The sequence below is a fragment of the Erpetoichthys calabaricus genome, chromosome 9 (genome assembly GCF_900747795.2).
Source record: "Erpetoichthys calabaricus chromosome 9, fErpCal1.3, whole genome shotgun sequence".
Taxonomy (NCBI): Eukaryota; Metazoa; Chordata; class Cladistia; order Polypteriformes; family Polypteridae; genus Erpetoichthys; species Erpetoichthys calabaricus.
In genome coordinates this window covers 78,524,026-78,537,353 of record NC_041402.2, presented here as the reverse complement: position 1 = coordinate 78,537,353, position 13,328 = coordinate 78,524,026, and the positions used below count along the sequence as shown (strand labels likewise).

General features: G+C 41.8%; 1 protein-coding gene across 1 annotated transcript in view; it reads right to left on the bottom strand.

Moving 5' to 3' along the window:
• zfhx3b (zinc finger homeobox 3b) overlaps positions 1-13,328 on the bottom strand; it is a 298,590-nt gene that overhangs the window by 176,035 nt on the left and 109,227 nt on the right. Inside the window, 2 exon segments of the mRNA XM_028809792.2 lie at positions 1,905-3,480; positions 3,482-5,005. Coding sequence (XP_028665625.1) covers positions 1,905-3,480; positions 3,482-4,969 — 3,064 coding nt within the window. The 5' untranslated portion in view covers positions 4,970-5,005.

Sequence of the window (13,328 nt, the reverse complement as noted above, 5' to 3'; positions counted from 1 at the left end):
TCAGAACTCCTAGGTGTACTGGAAAAGCTGAGCACATCACATATGATGGCTTTAGATGAGAGAAGAGAGGTGGAACTGTATTAAATACCCAGAATTATAAGAAAATATAATTTTCCTTTGACGAATTCTGTAAATTGTCAAAACATCTACAATAAAACTGATCCATCTACAAAGACGGATTGAATTTTGTTTCTATAGAAACATTCTGTTGCTGTTTAAAGAAATAAATATAGAAAAATAATACTAACTATTCCCTAGGATGCAGATTTCTCTTTATATCACTTTTCACTCAGAATTGCCCCAGACAGTAGGTTTGCAAGGTGCTAGTGGCTCCTAAACTGTAATGTACATTGATGATAACTGCAGGAGGATAACTGGAATAAACTGCTGAGGAGGTTTATTTGCATTTTTGTTAAGATATAGTCTATGTGCTATTCATTTTTGTTTCCAGATTGAAATAGCAGGTGATAATAGCTACTTACCAAAACCTTTATGGTAGAGAAAAAAAACTAAATGTATGGTGTGGGGCGCTGCTTAGTTATTAGGATATTAGGCACACAATTAAGTCTTCCTTTTAGGTATTCTAAGCTTCAAAATAGAAAGTCCGTCTAGCCTTTCATATGTTCAAAAACTGGTAAACTGGCATTATAAAGGGCAGAACAGCGACCAACAATGAACAGGACACCAGCTCAATGCAGTGGCGCACTTACACTTAGATACACGCTCAGGCTAGCTGGCCTACTTGTACAAACTCACTTATTAACAAAATAAGTGGAAAAAAAACCCACTAACTTTATACAGATAATACAATTAAAGCAAGATTTAAATCCAGGACTGTGAGGTAGCCCAACTTACAGCGCCATCACACCAGGCCTAATGGGAAGTGTGCTGCATGAACATGCATTAAATTGAACTAAAAGTTTCATTAAACGACATGCATTATTTTTCGGGATAGCGCTTGGCTTCCAAGGCTTACGTCTTCTTAACCAAAAGAAATATTCCATAGTCTCTCACTCAGCTGCTCCTGTGTGGTACACACCACAGTCCTTCCTATCCTATTCATGTAACATATGACACCACTGGTTTCAAACTAGCTTAATCTACATCTGTTAAGACTTTGGTTGGGTGGAGGAGTTTTGGCAACTGCTACAATTTTCGGAGACCCCCATGTTACTCAGGATGTGCACTTCCCCTCCAAAAACATTGACTGTGATTGTGGATTAGCAACCAGGCAGACTTTACATTACAGATACTCAATTTGGAGGCATTTAACAACAGTCAGCTGATATAGTACCACATTAAAGCGGACATTTAAGGTATTATTACAAAAACTAAACACTGGTGAGGACGTTTGCAGTCTGATGATAGGTCTAGAACTGTAGCCAAGAAAAATAGTTAAAAAGCTGTCTTCATTATAATTAGCCTTCAAGTGTCTAAATTATAAAAAGGTTGATAAAGCAGTTTCCCTGTTAACTAATTTTCTTTTAAAAGGCAATGTATTTAAATATTTTCTTAAAAACCAAATTAAAAAGATACATATTTTTCTTGCTCTCACTAATTCAAGGATCCTGCTATCATACCTCCTCCCTTTCAACAAAAATACAGATAACTGAAAAATATGAAGAAGTAATGCTGAAAAAAAAAAAAAAACAAACATTCTCCCTACTTCAAATGCTAAGATTGCTCAAGTGCACTTTTACAAATTAAGATGCCACAGCAAGTTATTGAGCACCTCACAAGAAAAATCAGGAAATAGGAAGCCTTATCCTCCCATTTGAGGTGTTCCCTATGAAAGTGACTAAAACAGACCAGCACATAAACATAGACTCTGCTAATTTTGTTCACAAAACGATACCCGCATATCCTTTTCTAAACCCATTAAGTTGCAGAATAAGTGATCTCACCAAGGGCAGGTGTGAGGGCTGCCATATTAGGGTCAAGCTGAAACCCTCCCAACAAAAACTGGGTGTCAGCCCCAGCAGTGTCCATCTTGAGACCAGGAGGCAGGCTCATGTTTTGGGTCAGGTAGTATTGGTAAAGCTCCGCTTCTGAGGGCGAGGATAAGCCCCCTAATCCCAACCGGCCGTGCTGCATCTGTGTCATGTTCTGCTGCAGCAGCATCATGTTGTGCATGTGCTTCTCACTAGTCATGTGGATGCGCAGGTTGCGGGCCACGTTCGTTTCATAGTCGCACACCTCACAGCGCCATGTGGGCTTGCTTTTTGGCTTAGTGGGGGAAGGGGCCCCACATGCCCCACCCCCATGGGTAGAGCCTTGGGTCGGGTGGTGGTGAGCCGGGTGGTGGGTAGCAGCCTGAGCCACCGAGGGGACTCCCACCACCCCGCCAGGGGCATGTCCAAACACTTGGTCACCTGCTGAAGCAATGGAGCCACCGTTCTGCAGGTTTTGCATGTTGTTAAGATGCTTGTCAGACTGCATGTGGATGCTGAGGTTACCCTTGGTGGTGGTTGAGTAATTGCAGACCTCACAACGAAAAGGCTTATAGCCACAGGTGTAACTCTCCCCCCGGGCCAATCGTGGGTGAGCCTGTCCCGTGCTGCAGTAGATACAGGAACCACCAGATTCTGGGTGTTTCTCCTTCATATGAGCCTCCAGTGTTTGCTGGTACTTGTAGTGCCAGTTGCACTTGGGACACTTGAGAGTTTTACATGAGTTGCGGGAGTGCATCATGGTCATGTGACCACCCAGTGAGCGCGAGGAGCCCAGTACCGTGTCACACTTGGGGCACTCCACCCCACTGCCACCAACTACACCACTCTGCGGACACTCGCCAGCTCCTAACAACTCACAAGGCGCTCCAGGGTGGGGATGCGTATGACTATGGGGACTGGAGGACGGGATCAAGTGGTGGTGGTGGTGATGATGATGATGGTGCAGGTGGTGATGGTGGAGGAGAGCCCCACTGTCCTCTTCACCCTCCGCTGGGCTTTCATTTGGTTCAGGAGCTGTGGCACTATCTCGATTGGCACTTTCATCTGTCGCGGTGGTGGTAGCAAGAGGTGCTGAGGCAGTGGAGGCAGGAGGGCAGGCCATTTCTTCATCCTCTTCCCCCCTGCCCACCGCAGCAGGGAGTGCTGGCCCCTGGCAGTTAAAGCTCAGAGGGAGTTCTGGGTTCCTCCCAGCGCCATCTGACCCCTCTTCAAACACCATAAGAAAGGAAGAAGAGGAGACAGAGGCGGAGGTGGTGTTGCTGTGTGCGGTGCTGGCCACAGAGGGGCAGGTGGAAGGCTGGAGAGCGCTACTAGGCATTAATAAAGGAGATTTGGAAATGCTTTGGTTTGAGACAGCCAGTTCCCCCCCTTCTCCGCCACTGCTGTTGCTGCAGGCGACCGCGGTGCCCTCATCTTCTTCATCGTCAACATCATCATCTTCTAAAAGTTCTTCCTCTTCATCTGAGATTTCATTGCTCGGAAAGAGTCCTTTATCCTCCCCTGTCTCTCTTTCCCTACCCTCATCCTCCCCCCCTTTGTGTCCCTTCCCTTGCAACAGGCCCCTCTATTCTCCCTCCCCGATCAGACGGGACATTGGAGTCTTTGGCTGGGCCTGGGGCTGAGGTAACCAAGGGTGGTTTGGAGCTGCCCAGCCCTCCCAGTGTTAAGAGAGGGCCTAACATGGCTTGCTGGGAGCTTGAATCAGAATCTTTATTAAGAACTGGTTCACTATCCCCACCACCACTCCCAACACTCCCTCCTTCTAAGTGGACACCACTAAAGGTGCCATAAAAACTCTGCCCAGCATTCAAGGGCAACAATGTGGGTGGGGGAGGAGGGCTCTTGTTTTTTGGTTCCAGGAAGCTAATGAGGGGCTCCTTGTCCTTGCCAATACCCTGGATGATGGCGGAGGCATGCTTATGCCCCAGGAGTCGGCGTTCATCCTCGCTTAAAGTCATGCGGTGGTCATGCACTGCGTGCGTTGCAAAGGAGCGCACATAGCCGAAGGACAACTTGCAGAGAAAACACATGAGGATGGGCTTGCCTTTCCCATAAAGGGCTAGCCCGTCAAATTTGGAGAAATCCACGTTGTTGGGAACATCTTTGGATACGCAGGAGTTCTTGGCAGACCCGTCGCTGTTTAGGTAATCCTTGTTGCTTTTGTGCCGCACATCGAAAACGCGGAAACTGTGCAGGACAGGGCTCAGGCCTGCCAGGGTTGAGGTATTGGGGAAGCCTTGGTCTGAGGAGCCGAACCACTTCCCAAAAGACGAGGCTATGTGGAACGTGTTGATGATCTGAGGGTAGACCGAGGAAGAGGTCCCGGCAAGTTCGCCCGACTTCCCCGTGCTGGGGTGGGAGTTTGTGGGGAGCAGGCCGGGCAGTGCTCCGCCACCACTTTGGATCAGCTGGCTTAAGCTCTCCACAATGTACGCAGAGCCATCAGACTGGTAGACTATTTCTCCAGCCAGATTCTCCACGTCACTACTCTCCTCTTCCTCCTCCTCCTCCTCCTCCTCCTCCTCTCCTTCCTCACTCCCACTTTCTGCTGCCCCTCGCCGCCTTGCTCGTCGCCGCAGGAGAGCTGGTAGCCCTCTTCCTGGCACCACAGAGACACCAGGGAAGGGCTGCAAACTTGGGTAACAATCGTCCATCTCTTCTTCATCCAAATCTTCCAAGCCATCCTCCTCTCCACAGCTTCCCCCCTCCCCTTCCTCCTCTTCCTCCCCCTCTTGCCTTGTACAAAGCCCTGATACCAAGCCTTCACCGGGGGTTAGCGTGGAATGGTGCTGCTGTTCTCTTACACCCTCTCTGGAACGTCTGGAAGGTTGGAGCTGTGAGGGGTACGGCACCGTCAATGATATGGGCTCCAGTGAAGGGGGCTGGATGCTGGGAGGGGTTTGCACTTTAGGGTGCTCGTTCCAGGACTGCGGCAGATGCTGCTCTTTCTGGGAGTTGGTGGCGGCGGCAAGTCCATCGTCTGTCCCAGAAACTGCGGGAGACTCACAGCTTTCCATACTGATGCCTGCATGAGGCGCTCATCGCATCCAGGCCTACACAAAAAACAAGAAAAAAAGAAAGGAAAACAGAAAATTAGTCAATCTTTTATTCATGGGTTGTATGTAAAAAGGCACACAACTAAAAATAGCATTAAATCTTTTGCATAAGAATAACCAGGGATGAAGATATTGTACCATATAAGCAGGCATTGTCTGCCATCTGTTGCAACATCTAGGATGAGGCAAATAGTACCTCATGAAAATTTGGAGCAGCAGACTTTCACGTGAAAAACTGACAAGCAGGCCAGGCGCATACACACCTTCATTTGTTTGGAGTGCTTCATTTTACTCCCTTTTTTTGAAGTGAATCTGCACTGTATTAGCTCTCTTCCTATTTCCCCTAAGTGTATTAAGGCCAAAACCTCAGAAAGCGCTCTGCTGTAACTTTGGTAATCTTCCTTTCCTATACTCATTGTATGTGGTTTCATTTAATTGCTCTGACAGTATGTCATGTGTTGCGCTCTTGTTTAAAAGTTTAACCGTGGCATTTTAATACCAAAAGAAAGATAGTTTCATAATCAGATTTAATGCAGCCAAAGAAGGAAAAAAAATTTAAAAGCACTCTGTGCCAACTTGTGTAAAATGGGCTAACTCAAAATAAAATGAAATTGAAAACAATGCATTACACATATAGCGCATTTAGTTGCATTCAAAGAATCTGAGCCAAAATGACTTAAGCATTCTAATTAAAACAGAGATGCCAATACAAGCAATTTAACCAAGTCCAACCATGCCCATATGCATTGTAATGATGCCTGTCGGTTTGTTTAAGATGCACCAATGCAAAGGGTGCCAACTGTTAGAAGTTTGAAATCATTGGTGACCTAGTCCATCGAGGTCCCCAAAACATACATACCATTGAACAATAATAGAGGACTAGGTAATTAGAAAATTGAAAGCCAGTGGTGTGTCACAATAGACTTTGTGAACCAGCAGTATCTGGGCTCTGTTCTGGCTGGGAGTAGGATGGGTATCAACCACCACACACATGAAAATCTGTCACACCTCCTGGCTGGCTCATATCAGTGGGAAACCAAAGCAGGCAGGAGTCCACAGTGAGCACTTCAGCTCGTTCATGCACCTGATATCTTGAAACAGCAGTGTGGGCGACTGTAGCTACCAGTTAAGATGCAGTGTGGTTTTAGAGTGGATTGTAGTTGTTTGGTTAAGTATGCTCAGAACACACCAGTCTTAGAAACAGTTTCCCTTGTCACCTTTACTAGTCAATCTTTCAGTTTTCCCACTTACAGATATACGGCTTTTAGAATTTATTTGACGTTATTAATAGGAGTGAAACAGCAGTCGCAAGCAATATGATTACTTGTCATTAACAGTAGAATCCCTGAAGCCTATAAAAAAAGTTGTAATGTCGGGACAACTTAAATTCCTTCACACCTCTCCAATCAGCGTCTTTTGTTTTGCAAATGTGACTTTTTTTGTAGACTTCAGGGATTCTAGTGTTAACATGCTTGCCAACCACCAGGTGATGGGTTTTAAGACAGTAAAATTATATTTTAAAAACTGTACATGACTCTGGTTGTACTCCGAGATGAGTCAGTATTTACATCATTATTGCATTCAACATATAAACTTCATATGAAAAAACTTTTAGCAAAGCTGCTTTTTCCTGGAAAGAGTTAGGGTCCATCCAGACAACAACAAGATAGTGCAAACTAGTAAACAGTCCTGAACAAGACTCACACACAAACTCTCATTCATTTGAATTTCACAGTCACCAGTCAGCTAATAGTGTTACTGTGGACCAGAGGTAAGCTCAACAACAAATTACACTTTTGCAGAAAATTGATGATTGTCCATATGAATTTTTTTTTTGGAGGAATGGATACCTGATTCAGCCTGGGAAGCTCATGGACATTTCTAGACAAATAAGATGTTGCAGCAGCACACCTCAAAATTTTCAAACTGCCTGACAACGAGTAAAAAAGCAACACATTATTGAGGACACAATATGTAGGCAATGCCAGGTCTGGCAAATTAACATTAGTAAAAATAAGTAATGTGGGTGTCTCCTTTCAAAACTCACTAGCTGCCTAGTTACACCTATGAAATCAGCACATTCCCAGACACATAATCCGATTTTGGTAATGTGCGTTTAAAATCTGACATGAAGACCATTGGTCAGTGATTTATTAATCATCATTCAAACCTATCCATACTTTATACCAGGGGTCTGCAATCTCAGTCCTGGAGGGTTGTAGTGGCTGCAGGTTTTGGTTACAATTAATTAAAGACCAATCCTCATCAATAACAGATCTTCTTTAACTGTACGGCTTGTTACTGATTTCATTCTGCCATGTTGGTTCATTCTTGCTGTATATTGCAGATGTTTTCCTTTCCAAGGATATCATCCAGATGAAGCAGATGAGTAATTCTCAGTCCTTCGCTTTTTCTCTTTTTTTTTTTTTATATAAATGTTTTTTCTTAACCAGACAGTTCATGATGAACACACACCAGTGTAAATTCAAACAATTTTAGATGGAGAACTGCTGGTCCCTTTGTCATTTGCATCTTATTGCTAATAAGGCAGAATTTAAAACCTTGAATGCCACTGTTTAAAACTAAAATAAGCATTTAAGGGTGAGGAATTTTACAGGAATACTCTGCCCAAAATGTATATTTTACTTACACCATATAGTCTGTAGTGACAGCCAAGACTCAACTTTAATCCTATGTTTTTGTGGAGCAAAGAGATAAAAGTGTTTTAATACAACAAAGTCTATAATGACCAGCGAAGGACAACAGCAAACAACATAAAAAGATCCATGGAAAAGTCTTCTGATCTCGGGTCACATAATCCATATGTGAATTCATCCAGTGGTATGCTCATGATATGTAAAACACATACATTTTTGTATAGAATATTGATAAATAAATACCTCCAGAAAATGAAAGTAGTGCACAATGGCAAAGTCCCTACATACAGGATCATGCTTTTGAATAAATGACCCCACATATATATTGATTGGTTGGGAGTCCTGTTATCAATTGAAAAGTGCAACCCCGTGTCCCGAAGCCTCCAGTTTGTGGACAATGTTCATTTTCTGGAGACATTATTTACCAATATTTTATCAAAAACATGCATGTATTTTGTACATTGCAAGAACATAACTGGATGACCTGAAATGTGGCTTGAGTAACAGAAGGTTAATCCATGGACCTTTTTGATATTGTTGTTGTCCAGCTCTGGTCATCACAGGCTCTTGTTCTATCAGAAACATTGTTATCACCATTCTCAACAGCAATAATTGACTTCTCACTAAGTAACTGGGTCAGAGCAAAACCTGTTGCCACTATGACCCTCCAGGACCGACTATCCGGGCCCTCTGCTTCAGACGACACCAATAAACCATTGTCATTGTAAGAGTTTTCAAACTTCACACTAATAGCATCATGCTTGGAAATAGAATTGTTGTTCAACTAACTTATGGTTGAAGTAAATCCTTCTACCATGCCCACTAACGGTTATTCCCGAAAAATAAACGCTTCAGACCAAGGATTTTACACATTGTACATAATACAACCCATTCCTCTTCTACCCTATTTTTGCAGCCAAAATGGAGCAAATTTAAAGAGAAAAGGTTATTTTCACATTAATACGTCAGATTGTAAACGTCACAAAGAAATGTGTAGTGTCCAAAAAAAATGCAAATAAACTGGTTACGTTTTGGAAAATTTTGTTACAGGTCTGTACAGAGTATAGGAGTCAGGTGGAGAACTGTGTTTCTTAGAACAAACAGAACGGTCTCCAAATTAACATAAGCAAAACCACGGAAACTGGTTGTTGCTTAATGACTTTCGCCACACCAAAGAACCTCTTTGTTTAGTCACCATTCTTGAGTGGATGTAGAGATGATGCACTCCTACATGTACTAAGGAGGTCCTCAGGCTTGACTGGTCTCATAACACAGGGGAACTATATAAGCAAGGGCACTCATTTAATGTGGGAAGTGACATCCTTCACATATTCTACAACTCTAGAAATTTTCTATGCTATGGTGTTCTGCTCCCTGCAGCTGCTGCCACCCTGTGCCATGTGTAGAGTTAGCTAAGGGAGACTGAAGGAAAAAAAAATATCAGTCATAAACAGAAACAGGTCATTTGCTATTTACGTCCGCTAGTCATTAAAAAAAAAAAAAAATTAGAGAGACTGTTACTGGTAACATCACTTCAAGAGATGCCCACTGAATCAATAAGCTAGTTAAGAAGGCAGATGAGTAGCAGAGGAGAGAATGAAAACAAAACCGACAGCCAATATGAACAATTCTGCACCTCCTTTCTCTGACACACTAAACGGAGAAGTTCAGCAGAAGTGTGCCAACAAACACGATTGTGGTTCCTTCATACCTACAGCAATATGCCTTTAAATAATGTCTCATCGTGACTGCCCTCTTATGTTTAGTCAAGTTATTGGTCCTCTTTAATTTTAGTAAATCTGGTGTGTATTTGAGGGGGAGTTGCTGCTGGTTGTTATATATTTTTTTTTAATTTCTGTAAAAAGCTTAATTTCCCCCTTGAAGCACATAAAGTAATATCTACTGAACTATCTTATCTAATTCTGAAAATGTAATTAATGGGAAAATATATACCCTTTGAATAAAATAATTTTCTACATACTTATTTTAATATAAAACTGTGGGAGTTAGAACCCATCCTCACAGAATCTGGTTCAAGCTAGCAACTGACCCTATGCTGTATACCAGTCCATTGCTGGGTACATTCAATCACATATCCGTATTCATTCATAACGGATGCTCATCAAACTAGGCTGCATTCTTTGAGATTCTCCAAGCAACCAGAGGAATTGAAAGAACTCCATATAAATGAAGAAAAAGGCAAACTCTACACAGGCTGTGCCTGGATTGGGAGTCATACCCAGGTCATCGGAAGTGAGAGGCACACACACTAACTATGGCATTAATGTGCCACCCATTTTCAGTGCAGGCAACCTCTTGCTTTCTTATCCGGAAAGTACATATTTAAGAGGGAAAAAGTTAATCTTGAAACGATTTTGATATCGGTAGCTAAATTATATAAACAGGAAAGTCGCAGGAAAATAAGCAAGCATTGTAACAAGAGAGGAAAAGAAGCTAGGCTCTATATTCAAATTTTAATAAATGGATGTCAAGAACATTGATTAAAGGGCTCTGATGAGACAAAAACCAGTAACCGTCTTCTGGACTTTAACCTTGAATCTCTGAATATTACATGAGCAAAGATTCCTGGAACTATGAGGTGCATTACTCTCTTAACTGATTAATAATAAAAAAAGTTATTTGATTTTTTTCTTTTAATCTTTGGGTGCAAACTGTGCTCATAAGGAGTTTTATCTTTCTGCTTGTGCTTTTCTCATATCTCCCGATGCTATTTACCTCCATCTTATTTGCCAACTCTGTCATAGAGAATTTAAATCATCCACCAGGTCTGAGAAGTAAAATGAAAGAGTCTCTCTTTTTTTTTTTTTTTTTGATACGTCAAGTCCTTAATGGTTTGCGGTTAAGCTAGAATGAAACCTTCCCGGTAGCTTTGACCACATAGACACTGCACCTTGTTGGTTATAAGTATGCGGATGGGGCCAGAATATCGAACATATACAGTATACACTTAACTCTCAATATAAGAACTATGCAATCAGACGTCTGCGGACCACCACACTGCAGCTTGAAGCAGTAGTCTTGCTTATTGTTCTTTTCTTTCTCAGTACTGAATTCTTAAATCAAAGCAAGGATGAACCTTGGGCAGACCCTGTGGGCATCAAGCATCTGACTGGCAGAAAAATGAAGGCCAAAGTGATGCAACACTTTCAGTCTGCAATTCTGCACGGCTGACAGATGGCTGCACATCACAGCACGTGTGCTGCTTCCCACCAAACAAGATTACCATTTGCAAACAAGAAGGTCTAATTCAATAACTAATGCAGGGTATTGATGCACAACTTGATTGTCGTGAGCTTCGTTACCACTCTCTCACAGCACAGTGTAGCTTGTCCAAAGTATTTAAGTTAACTAAGTGACACCTGCTTAAAGCAGGGAACCCTGTAGTGCCTCAAATAAAATAAATAAGATTTACAATCCAAGACTCAAGGACACAAAAACACTTGAAACAGGTGAGAAACTAGTGAATAAAAAGGGAAAATGAAAACAGTACACTACAGACCAATGGCTACAATGACTTTAGCACCTCACTGCTTCAGAAAAACAGTAAGGCAGCTCTGATTTGCAAAGACAATTAGCAAGAAAGATGCAATGTTTGAACAAGGCAGCAGTCAATTTATTGCACTGTACAAGCCAAAGTAAGGCTGAAGTGGCTTTACAGTTCAGAGGAAGCCTTAAGTTATCACTTAAACTCACTATTGACTTTTAGAGACTACTGACGAGAAAAACCACCGTGGTTATGCCTTAATCAGAAATACAATTCTGAGCATATAGGTGAATACCAATGAAGGCAGAGGAAAAGGCTTCCAGTGCAGCACAAAACGTTGCAGAGGAAAAAGTAAACATAAAAAGCAACTCAAAGGACAAATAATACTACAGTAATTTCCTCAGCATTACTGTACATGATAAATAATACCCATCGGTTACATTTAATATTATCAATGTTCAAGGATAGCCTCCTATAGAGTTCTCACAATGGAATAACATCTTGAATCATGTTCAAAGTCCAATATTCTCAGAAAAGTGACATAAACACAGAAAAATTCAGAGCACCCCTATTCTTATACCACCTAACAAGTCATCTGCACATTTAACAGCGCAAATGATACTCATTATGTCTGGCAGTGGAGACGAAAGGAGTATGTAGGAATGTGAAGTAGCATCAGTGGTAGTGGACTGAGCCCACAGCCTTGCACATTAACTCCAGCTCCATAGCCATCGAACAACTATTGACTTGTTTAAATTAAAAGGCAACACTGTCAGTTCATTTATCCTTAAACACTTAACCTCAAACTCTTTGTTAGCACCCCTAGCTGTTTTAATAAGGAGATTTCTGCCACCATTAATGATCTTTGTGGTTAAGAAAAAAAACGGATTGTTGAAATAAACCAAAAGCACCAAAACCTTTCCTGAAATTAAAATCCTGGTGATTAAAAACGGGGATTACAGTCTCAAGGAACAAACATTAGTGCTGCTGTGCTGAGAGCTTCTTATAACAAAGGAAAAAATAAAAAAAGAATTAGCCAAATACCTTAAGAGAATTCCTAATGCTCCACACAATTGGTAGATAATTAGTCCTGCCCACCAATGGCCAAAGCCTTCTTTGACAAAGTGACCCCTCTAAGAAGTGGCTGCTGCTTACTCAAGCTGTTTGGACAGGTGGACGTTCAATTTACCTGAAGGGATTACTCTGAAAGTTTTGGTGGTCCGCAGATAGCCCACACCTCATTCATGTATTAAATGAACAGACCCTCTGGTAATTAACATTAGATAAAAGATTAGGGAAAAAGCACCTCTGTACTGAAAACTAAATACAGACTTGATCAGTAAGTGATACAAGAAAGGCTTCATTTCCTGTGAGTTGCGTCTTCCTCCTGCAAGGGTGTAGAGTTTGAGACATCCTAGCTTGTTTCACTTACAGGTTCTGCGAAATCCATGCCTGTAAGTGATCGGGCATTTGAAGAATTATTACATGGCGCTTGCAAAAAATACAGTCAGTCTGTAAAAGATGACTGGCACCTCTACACAACAGCCCAACAAGGATAAAACAGGGTGTAGTGCTGCTGTCTTTCATTTAATAAAGAAAGGAGTTGCATAAGTAACACCCTGTGACTTTCTTTGACTATTGCTGAGTTATCTGATTTAAAAAAAAAAAAAAATTAAAAATAAAATGAAAAGGCACAATTAGTCATTATAGTAGATTTATAACTAATTTGAAAAATGTGTGACGTTATTTTAATATATAGATTCTTTTGTGCTGATTACAAAAAAAAAAATACTTTAAACTACATTAGCACTCCTGATTGTTACTTACTAAACTCTCCACGGGGGTTTAATGGAGTTAATAGGCGCTCTATATTATATATACACAGACACACTATATCCCACCCTTCATTTTCTGAATTCTTTTAATCCATTATATGGTTACAGGGCACCAAAGCTTAACCTGACAGCACTGTGTGCAAGGCAGGAACAAAACAATGGGAATAGTCACTCATTTTCCCAACAAGCCAGTCTAGTCAGTCTGAGGGAGATAGTTACAAACCAGACAATAGATGGACACAGGTTAATGTGAAAATGTGTCACAGTCAGCAAGGTGGCTAAGAATCATACTTTAGTCCATGAAGCTGTGGGTTAGAATCCTG